Source organism: Mytilus edulis, chromosome 3 (assembly GCF_963676685.1).
Source record: "Mytilus edulis chromosome 3, xbMytEdul2.2, whole genome shotgun sequence".
NCBI classification, from domain to species: Eukaryota; Metazoa; Mollusca; class Bivalvia; order Mytilida; family Mytilidae; genus Mytilus; species Mytilus edulis.
Window position 1 is genome coordinate 102991205 of NC_092346.1, and position 17076 is coordinate 103008280.

Here is a 17076-nt window from a genome sequence, read left to right on the forward strand (position 1 = left end):
TTTATCGATTTACTCCAATCAATATGACAATACTGAAAAAACAAAATAATTTGAGAAACAATATTATATTATGCCTATCCAAAAGATAGAAATCTTCAACAACTATGATATAAAAGTTGCATTTTATTTATTTTTACATGCATCTTTTAAACTGCATGTATTCTTAACTTGAATGTTAGATAAATTAACGACATGTTTTGTCCATCAGCTGTCATAGCCTGATGTCAGATTTAAGTTTGGAAACCGAGCGTCTAATGTTGACATCACTGATTACATCGGTATGGGATAAGACGGGTATCTTAATTAAACGGCAGTGGTGAAATCGTTAACTATCTTCTTTTTTTTTACAGGTTATCTTAATTATAAATCTGTGGGAAAAGCATTAGGTGTATTCTATTATTGACAGCTTTCAAGTTGTTTTGGTCAACTTTGGTTTACACGATTTAATTAATGATGTAGAAATAATAAATACTGAAGTGTGCAGGCAGTGCAGAGGAAATGAATCATAATAATTTATACACATTTTAAGAGGATTTATCTGTTTATTAGTTTTTTTTATGGTAATGATTTGAAATCCAGAATAAGATAGCTAAAATAGTTTTCACGAACTTTTTTTGTATGGCAAGAATTAATCATTTTTAAAAGATAAGATAATTTTTATAATCATCATATTGATATTCTAAAAATTATTTTCAGACAAAGTTCAACAGTCGTTCCTAGATGAAGGCAGTGTACAAGTTGATACTCCAAAAGTTTTCCCTACCCCACCAAACATTTCACATGCAGTCCACAAGGGCATGTCTAATACTCTAGGTAAAGTAAATTATACAGACTGGAGAGAAATATGTACCTACCCAATCAAACTTTTACATAATGTTTACAATATAATCTAATTCTTGAAGTAAAATATAATGTTCAGGCTAAGAAACAGTTCTTAATGAAACAAACATTACAAATACTGTCAGTATGAAATATTACGAAACTCAAAAGTCCAGTATTAGCAAGACCTATAAACTGAAACATATGTAATTTTTGTCGAGCCTGCAACTTTTGTTGCAGAAAGCTCGACATAGGGATAGTGATCCGGCGGCGGCTAACTTCTTAAAAGCTTTATATTTTAGAAGGTGGAAGACCTGGATGCTTCATACTTTGTTTATGGATGCCTCATGTTACGAAGTTTCTGTCAGTCACATGTCAAATGTCCTTGATCTTATTATAAGTAATAGGATAACTATATTTGGTATGTGCGTACCTTGCAAGGTCCTCATGTCCGTCAGACAGTTTTCACTTGACCTCGACCTCATTTCATGGATCAGTGAACAAGGTTAAGTTTTGGTGGTCAAGTCCATATCTCAGATACTATAAGCAATAGGTCTAGTATATTCGGTGTATGGAAGGACTGTAAGGTGTACATGTCCAACTGGCAGGTGTCATATGACCTTGACCTCATTTTCATGGTTCAGTGGTTATAGTTAAGTTTTTGTGTTTTGGTCTGTTTTTCTCATACTTTATGCAATAGATCTACTATATTTGTTGTATGGAATGATTGTAAGATGTACGTGTCTAGCGGGCAGATGTCATCTGACCGTGACCTCATTTTCATGGTTGAGTGGTCAAAGGTAAGTTTTTGAGTTTTGGTCTTTTTATCTAATACTATATGCCATAAGTAAACTATATTTGGTGTATGGAAATATTTTATGATCTATATGTCGGTCGCACAGGTTTTATTTGAGTGTGACCTCATTTTCAAGGTTCATTGCAAAGTGTTAAGTTTTTGTGTTTTGGTCTATTTTTTTTAAGCTATAAGTAATAGGTCAACTATATTTGTTGTATGGAAGCATTGTTAGCTGTACATGTCTGCCTGGCATACTTCATCTGACCTTGACCTCATTTTCATGGTTCATTGGTCTTTGTTTAGTTATCTTGGTTAATGTTAAGTTTATGTGACAGTTGTAATAAAGCTTTATACTTAGGACTATCAACATAATATCAATGTATTAGTAAAGAAGGTGAGACATTTCAGCGTGTGCACTCTTGTTATGATATATGTAGTTTCTTATGTTTATGTATCTCTTGTAGCAGAGCCTAATGTATCTCACATGAATACAAATTGTTAGCAAGGAAAATTCTGGATTGATAGTATTTATACTGAAATACCTTATGTTAAAAACAACCTTGTATTATCTTATTATTTATGAATATATAGGTACGTTTGGTACGTTATATAAAAAAAGGTTTTAGAAAATTGACATCTGTTCTTTTAATTCAGCTGGTACTGTGGATTCATTATAATTCGTTGGATACCAATTTTTGTAAATTTCGTGGGTACAGGTAACCAGGAAATTAAATGTTCAACGAAATTGTAAATTTTCCATTGGCTTCAATGCAGACTTTGGCAAAACCATGTAACTAGATATCCACAAAAGTGTCAGTTTGTCTCTTTCCATGAAAATTAGTACCCAAGAAAATAAAGAATCCACAGTACATAAAATGATGTGTATAATAAATGGGATTTATATGTTTTTACAGATCAGCCACCGTCCAAAGAAACTGCCATGTCAACCCATGTGTTCTATATAGCTGTTGGATGTGCTTGTGGTGTAATCCTCCTCATTGCATTAGCTGTAGCAGTTTATTACCTCAATACACAGAAGAACTCATCCAGGGGATATAACGAAAGAATAAAGTATTAGTATGTCTTATCAAACCTTTGTAACGTGATAGATGTTTTACCCATCATGGGTATTACATCTATGGTAACGTTAATACTTTGTAAAACCTTTCAAAAAAGGAGAGGTGCATAAAGTATTAGTATGTCTGCTCAAGTCTTTGTACCTTTAAAACTTTGTATAAGGTATTCCTTTAGTCCTTTCAAAAAATGGGGGTACATTACTTTCCAGTTTCCTATGAAACTTTCTTTTTTAAAATAAGCTATACATGTACCATGAATGGAGTCCTAGGGTTCTCAGAAGTAATAATTGAAAGAAAAACAATATATGTCTTTTGGGTTAAGAATCATAAGGATTATTTATGTTTTTGCAGTGTAAACTGTACTGTTTACCTACAAGCTTAAGACTTACAACCCTTTTGATTTTCTTATAAGTTTGTGTGTTTATTGACCCTGTTTACACATGACTAAACTTTTTAAAAGAAGAGAGTGTTTTATCCTTTAATGTCCTTCACACTTACAAAATATAGTAAGAAATGTTTATATTTGATATACTGTGGCCATTAGCTGATGGTGTAATGTTAACCTAAACTCTAAAAATGCTTGTTCAACAATACAATCAGAATGTTTCTTCATATTCATTCTTTACAGGGCAAGATTTTTTATTTTTCAAGATCTGTTCGAAAATTGAATGGTTATATATTTTCTACTTTCCATTCTTATTTAAATCAATTCTATTCCATAGTAGTAATGAAGTAGCTGCTCTTATTGTTAAACTCATAATAATATATATTATTGTCACCTTAATTGTTAAATAATATTTTTTAGTGATACCAACAGCAGTTCTCAAGCATTAACCAAGCAACAGAGCCAGTCATTTATCAGACCAGAAACTCCTATGGACAATAGCATTAAAGGTTCAAGTGAGTCATTAACAAGTGATTGTCACTACATTGTCCATCTGTAAACAGGATTTTTATGATAAGAAACCTTTATTAAATTGAACACAATGCTCAATGGTATAAAAAAAAAACTAGTATTGATTTAAAGACTGTCACCCAACTTTATCAAAAAAGAGCAAGAGAAGCACAAACAGAAAAATTGGGTAAGACTTTAAAACTTTGTAAAACTTTAAACTTCTAAATACTGATAAATGCAGGCCAAGTTCTAATTTTGTTACCATTTCGTAGTTATGTCCCTTGAATTTTGTCTCTGAAATGTAAAAATGGTTTACATATGATTACTTAGGTTAGCCTTGGAGTAAGTCTACATCTATTTTCAACATTATCAAATACCATTTTCTATACTAAACAACAAGCAAAACAAACAAACAAACAAAAAGAAACTCCTTTAATGTCTATGCATAAAACTTTTGAATAGTTATTGAAATGAACCAAACTTTTGACTCAACATTGATGGAAACCAAAAATTCTGTGAAAATATTTTTTTTCCAATTTTCATTTTTCCTGAAAAAACACATTTTTACCGTAAACCCTAACCAAAAAATTTACCAAATTCGTAATTGATAAACAGGAATAAAACTTAGATGTTCAATTTTGTAATAGATTGTGTTTCCTAAGACAAATTTCTTTCAATAAATCACAAGGTCATGCATGATTCAATTGTAGAATATTTTTTGATTATTAAACCATGAATTCAATATATTTTACTATTATGAATTTATATGTATTTCAGTAAGAAATTTTTCCTGTGGACCCTCACCAATACCAGAGTTATGTCCCCCTGAGCCGGCTGAAGTTTTAAATGAAATTGCTATTGGCAGAGAAAGAATCTCATTAAAAGAAGTTTTATTGGAAGGTAAAACTTTTAGGAAAGACAAATAATTTCAATGGAAAAAGTAAAATAACAAAAATGCCAAAGGAAATTAAAAATGGAAATTCCCTTACCAAATGGTAAAATCAAAAAACGCAAACACATCAAGCTAATGGAAATTATTATATCTTTTTATTTAGTAGATAAAGTTTAATAAAATGTAGAAACTGTAGAATGAAAAAGAATGGGTATTGGGTTGATGAGACAATGTCATAAAATAAAATAACATATTTAAAGTAACAATGCTTTTATTATTGATCTTCATTTTGATAGAAAGATCTTCAGAGATGAAAGGAAGAGCTCATGCCTTAAAGCAAAATCCTTATTGCCACTTATTGGTACAGAAAAACTAGTCTTTGTTTTGCAACAATAATTAATGAATATTTAGTTAAAGGAAGTTAATGGAAAGATATATTTTACACTTTTAAAGAAAGAAAGAATTGAATCTCACCTGCTGAAAATAAAATTTGAAAAAAAAACTGCCAATAAAAAATTTTGAAAATGAGCTTAATAGATTTATAAATATTGATTTAATTTCAGGAACATTTGGAAGGATATACGAAGGAATATTATTAAGTGATGACCAGAACCAGTTCCCTGTAGATCAAGAAATTATTGTAAAAACTGTCACTGGTAGGAACATTAATATAAAACAATCCAAACCAGAAAAAAAAATGGCTAAAAGTAATCTTTGTTTGGATGAAAAATATCCATTAGAAGAAGTTTGAAATACATTATTCTTTTTAAAAGTTTAAAGTTTATTTATTAGACAGTAAGAGACTTGTTTTAAAGTGATCGTTTTCAGATTGAATTTAATGTTGAAATTCAGTATCTTAGACACCAAAAAGTGTAACCATGATATGGAATTGTAAAAAGAATTTAACATGTTATCACATTAAAAATTTTGTTTTAGTATTTTTTAAGCACTTTTCCCCATTTATTGTGATCATAGAAAGTTAGAATATTTATCAATTTCAGATCAAGCTCGAGAAGACCAAGTACAATTATTTTTATCAGAGAGTTGTATGATGAAGAGTCAAGTGAATACCAATATTTACCCAGTAATAGGTTCATGTATTGGAGATGGACTTCTACCTTACATCATTTATCCCAATACCACGGTGGGCAACCTCAAAAAATTCTTACTTCAGTGCAGAGTCTCAGATACTGGTTCACATTGTGTAAGTAAAAATAATTTAGTTTTTTAAGTCAACATTTTGCTGCTGTTCTGATGAATATTTTATTAACTGCATTTAAATGTATGATATGCCAGTGACCTCAACTGACAATATGCACCCTTGTTTGTTATGTTGACAATATGTTTCTGAGAGTATTGATGTAAATAAATGCTTCCCATTCAAAATTTATTACTATAACCAAAATATTTCATTTAGTTTTAAGAATTGCTGTTTTCCCTCTTAAATTTGAAAATCTAAATCTGTTATAAATTTAGCTTGTGAAATGAGAGGACAGAAGTCCAGCAAGTATCAGTATATTTGTTACGATATTGTTCTATTCTTATCTTCAATAATTGCTCTAGGCATTTAAACATCTTACTGGAAAGGAAAATTTTATACAAGACATTCTATTAAAATGTTGAACAAAATCTTGCAAAAAAAAGAGGTTTAGCCACATATCTCCCACAAAGATGTTGATGTCAGTAGAATATCTTGTTGGATAATGCTTTTGCTAATTTTAGTGAAAATTTAGGGTATAAAAATATTTAATGACACACAAATATCACAATTGAAATCATTGCTTGAAAGCGATACAGGTTTATCATAAAATAGACATACTTTGTGAAGTATTTTGGTAGTTTTGCAATTTCAGAGGCCAAACAGTGTAGGTTATAATGTCCCTTTAGGCAGAAAAACCAAGACTCAAATGTTATGTTGAATAAGTTTGTAATGAAACTGTTATTTATCTTATATTGTAGCCTATGTCAACGCAGCAAATAGTGTTCATGGCATTACAGATAATCAAAGGGATTCAGTTCCTTCACAGGAAAAGAATCATTCATAAAGATATAGCAGCTAGAAATTGTGTGTAAGTTACTTAATCAAAATAACAAATAGTTATATCTTCAGTTTTTCTGACTTTTGAAATACAATATAATTAGTTGACACTTTTGCCCATAAAACAATCAATTATTTTTAGTTATTGAAGTCCTGGAAGATTAATGACATTGCTTATCTGTTCACTGGAATTATAAATATGTTGGAATTCTCTTGATATCCATATTTGAGGTATATCTAAAAATAAACACAAAAAAAAGAAATATCATGGTACTTTCATAGCAGTTTGAGAAATGTAAAATGTTCAAATTTGACTCATTGATGAGAGGTAAACCAATGTACAGGGGATATGTAAATATAATATTAAGAAATATTTGATTCCAATCAATGTAGATTTATCTCCCCTGTTTTACTCTTACTCCATCTTTTGAGGTTAAAAGGAAGTAAATAAAGATGACTGGTGCCACCTAGATTTTACATCCAAGATAATAGGTAGAAGTAAATTTATTTTCTGCTGCCTTGGTAATTAGAAATTAAAATTGAAATAGTGAGAAATGGGTGTTGGCCATTGGTGTAGAAATAGCGAGAAATTTAGAGAAAACTCTCTAAGACAAGCAACATTTTCTGTGCCAAATTAAGCAAGGGGTGTTCTCCATTCATACTATTTGAAAATTCCGGAACCGTTGAGTACCCTTAAAAAATGCCATTTTTCTATCAAAAAAACTGCGGCACCATATTTGTTTGACCATTGCAATTACACCCAAAGGTGTTGATAATTCAGAATTCAAAATGTTTTTTAATGGATCTTTGATAGTGAAAAGGCAGGACCAAATAAGGCTACCATTGTCACCTATGTAAATAATTACTTCCTTGTAACCTAAACAGCTTTTCAAAACAGTACTTATTCATGTATTGATCTTTTATTCGACATACTATCTTTAAATATTCTCCATTATTAACCAATATTGTATATTTATAGGATTGATGGTGATTGTGTTATAAAGATAACAGACAATGCTTTAGCAAGAGATTTGTTCCCCTCAGAATATAACTGTTTGGGAGACAATGAAAATAGACCTGTTAAGTGGTTAGCAGTAGAAGCTATTGTTGAAAGGAGATTCTCATTTCCCAGTGATGTGGTATGTTCCATTTAAATATATTGGTAGTGATGAGAATGATATACAATGATTGTTATAGGCTTCAAAAAAACAAATTCTATTATATTAGAGAAATATATTTTTTCATTTCCTAGTGATGTGGTATGATCCATTCATATGTATTTGTGGTGATGAGAAAGAATACAAGTCTTGTTCTATCTAGGCTTAAAAAAACAAATTCAATAATATTAGATAAATATATGTTGGTGATTTAACTTTCGTAACCTGAACACTTTTTTATCTGACAAGTAAGTTTCACTATACATGAAAATAAAACAAATATAGATTTAACCTCTGAATCAAGTGTGATACATTATTTCTTCACTCAAGACAGTTGAATTTTAAAATTTAACATGCAAGACTTGCTAAACATTTTATATATTAATTTTAATTTTGTACAAGAATCATTGATAGTTTAGCCTCCTTCAAATCAGGCTCTACTGACCATAACCTCATTTTCATGTTTCATTGGTCGAATTTAAGTTTTGAGATACATATTTCTTTGTTGTGGCATGTTATATTTTAATTGAAATATTTCTAGTTTTAGGTTTATAATTTTCTTTTATGTTTTTTGTTGTCTTTTGGTATATTATTTTATGATACATTGTACTTATTTTATGTTTCTAGTGGTCGTTAGTTCTAGCTGTATTGTATATATAATACATTTATTTTATGTTTCTAGTGGTCATTTGCTGTAACAGTATGGGAAATGCTAACTTTAGGCCAGATACCTTATTCAGAAATAGATCCATTTGAAATGGCTGGTTATTTACGGGAAGGATACAGAATAGCCCAACCTATGAACTGTCCTGATGAACTGTAAGTTTTTGTTTGACAAATAAGCAAATTTGCTTCCTTATGCTCCTGAATATTGCCTGAACTTTAAAGAATGTGACCAAGTCATAAAATATGCTCTCATCTTGCTCTGAATCCAAAAATTGGCTGGTATAAAAAAATGTTAAAAGCTTGACATCTCCCAATCCATAGTTACCCATGCTTAGGGAAAAATGTTAAAAATATAATTAAATTATAAAGGTTTTTGTCTAGCCTTTGACTTAAGTTAAAAAAGCGAGAAATAGCGATCCTACATTCCACAAATATTCACTCTGTGGTTAAAGTTTTTGAAATTTAAAAAACTTTCTTAAACTATCCTGGATTTGTACCAAATTTAGACAGAAGCTTGTTTATGATCATAAGATAGTATCCAGAAGTAAATTTGTTAAAAAAAAAATTCCAGTTTTTCCGTATTTATTTAAAAAATAAATATGACGGGTATACCCAGACCACCGTTATTTGGCATCAATGGCGTTCCATACTTTTTGAAGTCCACTTCATGATACTTATTTTAAAAGTTATGTATGTTCCGTTAACCTGAGGCTATCCATCTTCATGTTTCTCATGTATTAGTTGCATTTTGAGGACGAATACGGACTTATAAAATTGAAATTGGCTGAAACTCGGTTTTCTGGAGGGGTGGGCTTCACATCTGTGTCTTACACAGGAAGTTCAGAGGCATAAAACTTGCAAAAATAGTGCAAACCCACGGCCATACAACTACTGATCGTTATTATTATTATTGAAATACGCATAGGAAATGACTACTTCCGGTTTTAGGTCCATTTGAAGTCAAAAATTGACCATCAGGGACAATATAATATGAATCTTCACCAACGCAGATTTCGCCCTAAGATTAAATAAGATTTAAACTCCATGAAAATAAATAAATTAGGTTTTTAGATGAAATTTTCATATTCATGTTTTGTAATTCACTTTTGCAACAAACTGAAATTGGTTTTGATACATTTGTATTTTCATATTTTGGAATTAATTTATATATTCTTACTCCACACTGGAATAAGTGCAACAAGGAAATAATAATTTTCAAATAAGATAGATAATTATAGATTATTGTTGGTCATCTGAATAAGATCGATTTTTTCGCTTGAGCCGGTACAGCGAAAGTGAGATAAGCAATCAAATTGAAATGACCAATGATAATCAGTCTATTGCTATATGACAACATTGTTAATTTTATTAACAACATCACATGCACCTTAGTTTCTTCCAATTAGGAGATAACTGTATTGTATTTTAAGCTCCGACGGCATCAATTGGGGATTTGATGGTGGCAAATTAAGTTTACTGGCGACGCGTTAGCGGAGACGGGTATATGCGACCATCAAATCCCAAATTGATGCCGTCGAAGCTTAAAATACAATATTGTTATCTCCATTCTAATGAAACTGACAGAAAACAACGTTAAAACATGTATTTAAAATCTGTCATATGCCGTCATAATTGTCAATTGATGCCATGTAAGAAAGTTACGTTATCCAATCAAAATGAACGTTACAAACGTTGTTGCATTAGAATTATTTTTCATATCACTCTACTGTCCTGAGAAAGGAAATTTACAGTCAGTAAGATCAATTGTAAAATTTCGTAAGAAATAGTGATGATGAAATTTACATCTTTTGTTTTAGATTCACTGTGCTATCTTATTGTTGGAATACAAACCCTGATGACAGACCAAAGTTTTCACAGTTACTTATTTGTTTACAAGACTTCTATACGGCACTCGGGAGATATGTCTGATGTAAACAACTGTGTGTTGCTGAGTAACATCATTCTGATCGGAGACACTAAACAATATTCTGAAATGTTCAAACAGATTTCCAGATCAGCAAAACCGTATTGAAAGAAAAAGTATATGTGAAGGAGGAATGTAAAAGTGACAAATATTATCAATTGTGAAATCCTGTATTTATACTAAATATATCCCAAACATCAGTAATATGATTGAGGGTGTTTGACAAGAGTATTTTACTCACAATGCCAAAGACTATGAAATAGAATTATAATAATAATCAACAACGATCAGACAATACCCTGTCTCATCATCATTAATATATGTTCATCATGTCTTTGATAACTTGTGAAAATGTGTTTTACAAGAAAAGTTGGTTTGTTTTATGCTCAGGAAATGTGTAAGACAGGTAGTTTAGCTAGATGTTACGTTACCCAGTCTATATTACAATGGATAATTGTATTGTATATTATGGATCATATATACTACTTCGTAAGAAGGATACAAATACTTGATATCAGTACAATACATTAAAGGTAATAAGAGGGCAGGTCAACATGAAGGCAATTACGATAAACCAGACCAGAGATGCAAAGAGCAGTTGTATAGAAAAATAGTGATATAAGGAAAATGACTAATAAATAGCTTTTTTTCTACATGTTCCTTGTGTCTTGGATGTCTTGCAAAAACAAAATTGCTTACAAAGAGTTCAATATCGTACATCTGTTAACTTTGTATTATTCTTTAAATAAGTCCTGAAAATCATGGTTTATTTAGTTAGGAACATTTTATATTTCTCAACAACATTCATGAATAACTTGAATGTAATAACTTAATTTTATAAGTCAGATAGGTTCCAGAATGGCAATGGGCTAATGCAATATTGTAATTACATAGCTACTGTATATACATTTTTATATTTTAAATTGAAAAAGATATGTGGATTTAAGAGATTTCAACTACTTAATTTAAAGATTTTTGTTTTTAATATACTTTTTGTATTGCATCAGGAGTATGAATTACAGAATATGACGGCTGTTCTATAGATAAATGTATTGGCAATCAGAGGGCAGTTTTTATTTCAAATCACAATTTATAGCATTTCAGTAACTTGTTTTCAATTCTAAGTATTTCTTTAATTTATTATTCATCACTTTCTCTGAGATAAGTTTACAGCCTTTTAGCTTGTGTATGTTTAGCATGAAATAGTATAAACAACAAAATAATTATTTATTTTTATTTAAATCTCAGTTATACAATGATTAGGGGTGAATAATAGTGTAAAACATTAAAATTAAGGGGGGGGGGGGGTATATTTGTACTACATGGTGATAAAATGTCTACTTACTTTGTACTCAATTTAAAAATTCCTGCAGATTATTTGGAACTGTGAAAATGAATTAAGCTTCTTTAACTGATTTAGATTTGAGAAAGTTGTTTGCCATGGAAATTAAAATGTGTTTGTATAATTTGTTGTTTGTGCCAAATTAGATATCATTGTAGAAAAAGTTCATGTGTATATTTTTTATTAATCATAATTACATAAAAGTTTGTTTATATATATTATTTACATTTTTTTTCATATCATTTGTGCCATATATTGAATTGAAATGTTCATTTCATAATTGTGATAGTAACCAATTATTTGTTTATTGAAAGACATGCTTTAATGGAGTAAAGATTGTGTTGTTTATCCTCTTTTATTTGTACTTAATATGAAATATAAATTGTTTATGTGTATCATCTTAGATGAAAGGGTCTAAGTCTATCCGAAAATATTCTTCTTGTAAACTGTCTATTATTGTTTTAAAATAAACTTCAATTGTTTGGTTTAATTTGATTGGATCACTAATAAGAAGGTGCTCTGGAGGGGTGCTCAAAATGTTGTAGGATTCAACCAGTACATACATACATATGAAGGTGTGAAATTGTTATAATATGACAGTTTGTATGTACACAAATAAATGTGAGAACCGTTTAGTAATAAGTTTACTGTATTTATAGACTATGGTTGATCATCTCAACGAGATTGATTTTCTTGCTTGAGCCAGGACAGCGAAAGCGAGAAAGGCAATCGAGTTGAGATGATCAATGATAATCTGTTTATAGCTATTTTACCTATGATGACGTTGTCAATTTCATGTCAATTTCGTTAGCAACGCCATGTGCCTGCTTAGTTTCTAGCGATAATTTTCCATCTCAAGCGGCCATGTGCCTGCTTAGTTTCTAGCGATAATTTTCCATCTCAAGCGAGTAGAATGATGTGAAAAATTATCACAAAAAAAGATCAAAGGAAAAATGCACAAAATAGCGATAATTAATTTTATCACCAGAAAGGTGTCAAAGACTAGAACTGTAAAACAAATTATCTCTTGAAATTAAGACTAGACTTAAAATATTTGTCTTTTCTACTTACACTATAATATTATTATATAAGGAGACTTTTATATAAGGTCAAACATTTGTGATATCCTATTAAAGTTGATATGGCTGCTACTAAGTAATAATAAGTGCTAGAAAATCCTATTAAAATGTGATTTGTACTAAGACAAGGGTTAGGATATGTAGGACTCTATTTTATCAATAAAATTGTATATGATTCTAATAGGTTATCAACTCTTTGTTTACTTACTTCAAATAAAAGAAATCATGATTGTTTTGACTTGTGAAAAGATGAGAACATGAAAGCTGTCAACTATAGGTTGCATTTCTGTAAATATTGACAATGCATTTTTCCATAGGAACTCCCTTTATGGCTAAAACTGTAACACTTTTACTATGAAGTTTTGAAAAAATCATATCCTAGAATGGAAAGTTCATACGGTATGCATTTCTATTTTTTTCATAGTTTGAAATAAAGGGCTGTGCAGCATATTTTCAACATTTATATGCCCCAAACTTCTAAGAATTTAAACTAACACTAAATTGCTTAAATCTTAACTACCCCTATCTGGACTGTAGGGTTACCACAGATTTAAATATAAACAATATTCATATGTATAATTACTGGTAAGATTCCCAAGATATGTCTCTATGAGATGCAACCTACAGATCAGAACTGAGAACCATTATGTAAACAAAATTAATTATCTATGAATATTCTATTTCTCCCCAAAAGAGGCATTGTTTGATAAGCAGCTTTATTTACAAAGTGCAACCTATATGGACCAGCAGATATGCAAGTTTTCAATTATTTTATCAGTCAAAGGATAAATTAATTAACATTGAACAATCAGTGTGATATTGTTTGGACATCTCTTTGAAATATATATGTACTTTTATTTGCTGTTGCATGTAACAGTAATTGGAAAAAGTTTATTTGGCACTGTAAAATCTTAAGAATGATTTAAGAGGGTATTAAATTTTAATTTGATTCCAGTGTAATGTTGATTCATTTATTTTTGTGGGTATCAATTTTCGTGGATTGCTGAAAACCTGCATTTTCTGGGATATTTGATTTTGTGGTTTTGCCCTCAATCTCTACATTAAAGCCTATTGAAAATTAATTATTCGTTGACCATTTGAATTTGTGGTTAACCTGTATCAACTTTACCCACGAAAATTGGTATCCAACGAATAATACTGAATCCACAGTATATGCTTGTCTGGTTTGTGAAATACATTTTTATATTATTTGTACTTTTTGTACTTTAAATATTGACTGTGGTTGGTCACTTATTTCTATCCTTTTCATTTAATGTTATATCAGCAGAGATAATAAAAGATTCATACTTGACTTTTTAAATATCGGCTGTTTTATTATCCATAGATCTTGGTATATGCCAGAGGACTTTAGCCCGAGGGTAAATAGCAATCAAATGATAATAACAGGGTAGATATGGAAGAGTCAGGAGTTTTATTTGTTTATTTATCATTTATTTGTGTGTATCTAGGATGATATTTTTTTGAGGAATTAATTTTAAACACAATGAAAACAAAGAGAAAGTTCTGAAATCTTTTAATAAAATTATAAGAGGATTTCTTTCAATGTAAATAGTCACGCTATTTCCTAATACATAATTTTGTATAATGATCTGATTCTGAAACAAAACACCCATTTTGGAATGTTTTCCTGCTCCACCATAATGCAGAATAACATTGTTCACAGATCAGAGACTTGACATCATATACAGATAACAGAAGTGGCGTCATAACTAAATAGTGTTGTTCTTTTTAATAGGGCAAAATTAAATGTAATCAATCCTGTGGTCCGTCGTCTATCAAAATATTACTAGGCCATTTTTGTTGGTTTGACGTATGCAAAACAGTTTTAAACTGCAGAGAGTTTTAACAAATATGTGATAATCATGATTTCTATCCTATGGATTTAATTTTTATTTAAATAGATGTATGACATTTTGAAAGTGTTTTCATTGATATCTGTGCTGAATGACATTTTGTTTCACAAAGCTTTGGAGCAGTGTGTTGATTTATAGTTTTATAAAAGTGTCATGAAGCTTCGTATACTAACTATGTTTTGTTTTATAATATCATTGTACTTGCAGTATTAAATAAATAAATTTATCAGAAAGAGACAGTTTATTTTTGTAGATTAGATAACAGGTGTTGTACTTATGCATGCCAATGTAGTAGTTGTCTGTTTGCTGCTGAATGACATAAAATACTGCTAATTCAATATTCATAGTGACCTTAAAGGTTTGTAATCTCTGATTGGTTCATGAGGACTGAAAAAACAAATGTACGCAAGTTCAAATGTATTGTACTACATGTGTGACAGAAACTTATTTTGGGCATATTTCAAGAGATAAATATATTCATTGATAAGAGCCTTGTCTGCACATATCCTTTCCATCAATATCTCAAGATATTATTGTTTACATTAAACTGATTCCTCCCCCCCCCCTCCCACTTTGACTGGATGAAATCAAGAGAGAATACACTAAGTGTGACTTATAATTGGGCCAAAGACTAGGATTGACCACTTCAATATGACCACTTAAGACTAGGATTGAGCATTTCAATGTGACCACTATAAACTAGGATTGAGCACTTCAATGTGACCACTTAAGACTAGGATTGAGCACTTCAATGTGACCACTATAAACTATGATTGAGCATTTCAATATGACCACTTAAGACTAGGATTGAGCATTTCAATATGACCACTTAAGACTAGGATTGAGCACTTCAATATGACCACTTAAGACTAGGATTGAGCACCTCAATATGACCACTTAAGACTAGGATTGAGCATTTCAATATGACCACTTAAGACTAGGATTGAGCATTTCAATATGACCACTATAGACTATGATTGAGCACTTCAATATGACCACTTAAGACTAGGATTGAGCACTTCAATGTGACCACTATAGACTATGATTGAGCACTTCAATGTATCCACTATAAACTATGATTGAGCATAACAATATGACCACTTAAGACTAGGATTGAGCATTTCAATGTGACCACTATAAACTATGATTGAGCATGTCAATATGACCACTATAAACTATGATTGAGCATGTCAATGTGACCACTATAAACTATGATTGAGCATTTCAATGTGACCACTATAAACTATGATTGAGCATGTCAATATGACCACTATAAACTATGATTGAGCATGTCAATATGACCACTATAAACTATGATTGAGCACTTCAATGTGACCACTATAAACTATGATTGAGCATTTCAATATGACCACTTAAGACTAGGATTGAGCACTTCAATATGACCACTTAAGACTAGGATTGAGCACTTCAATGTGACCACTTAAGACTAGGATTGAGCACTTCAATGTGACCACTATAAACTATGATTGAGCATTTCAATATGACCACTTAAGACTAGGATTGAGCATTTCAATATGACCACTTAAGACTAGGATTGAGCACTTCAATATGACCACTTAAGACTAGGATTGAGCACCTCAATATGACCACTTAAGACTAGGATTGAGCATTTCAATATGACCACTTAAGACTAGGATTGAGCATTTCAATATGACCACTATAGACTATGATTGAGCACTTCAATATGACCACTTAAGACTAGGATTGAGCACTTCAATGTGACCACTATAGACTATGATTGAGCACTTCAATGTATCCACTATAAACTATGATTGAGCATAACAATATGACCACTTAAGACTAGGATTGAGCATTTCAATGTGACCACTATAAACTATGATTGAGCATGTCAATATGACCACTATAAACTATGATTGAGCATGTCAATGTGACCACTATAAACTATGATTGAGCATTTCAATGTGACCACTATAAACTATGATTGAGCATGTCAATATGACCACTATAAACTATGATTGAGCATGTCAATATGACCACTATAAACTATGATTGAGCACTTCAATGTGACCACTATAAACTATGATTGAGCATTTCAATATGACCACTTAAGACTAGGATTGAGCACTTCAATATGACCACTTAAGACTAGGATTGAGCACTTCAATGTGACCACTATAAACTATGATTGAGCATTTCAATATGACCACTTAAGACTAGGATTGAGCACTTCAATATGACCACTTAAGACTAGGATTGAACACTTCAATGTGACCACTATAAACTAGGATTGAGCATTTCAATGAGACCACAATAGACTATGATTGAGCACTTCAATATGACCACTTAAGACTATGATTGAACATTTCAATATGACCACTTAAATAAGACTATGATTGAACATTTCAATATGACCACTTAAGACTATGATTGAACATTTCAATGAGACCCTATAAACTATGATTTAGCATTTTAATGAGACTACTATAAACTATGATTGAACATTACAATGTGGTCACTATATACTATGATGGAGCAT

General features: G+C 30.7%; 1 protein-coding gene across 2 annotated transcripts in view; it reads left to right on the plus strand.

Annotated features, from left to right (window-relative positions):
• Positions 1-14791, plus strand: part of LOC139518049 (tyrosine-protein kinase RYK-like) — a 55381-nt gene extending 40590 nt beyond the window's left edge. The window contains exons 5-15 of one of the 2 annotated variants that reach the window (XM_071309697.1): positions 697-813; positions 2530-2692; positions 3497-3591; positions 4364-4486; positions 5042-5134; positions 5480-5682; positions 6438-6547; positions 7496-7655; positions 8356-8492; positions 10157-12235; positions 12572-14791. In XM_071309697.1, coding sequence (XP_071165798.1) covers positions 697-813; positions 2530-2692; positions 3497-3591; positions 4364-4486; positions 5042-5134; positions 5480-5682; positions 6438-6547; positions 7496-7655; positions 8356-8492; positions 10157-10268 — 1313 coding nt within the window. In that variant the 3' untranslated portion in view covers positions 10269-12235; positions 12572-14791. The remainder of the gene's footprint in view (positions 1-696; positions 814-2529; positions 2693-3496; positions 3592-4363; positions 4487-5041; positions 5135-5479; positions 5683-6437; positions 6548-7495; positions 7656-8355; positions 8493-10156; positions 12236-12571) is intronic. The other variant, XM_071309698.1, reaches the window with a different exon arrangement.
• The last annotated feature ends 2285 nt before the right edge of the window (positions 14792-17076 follow it).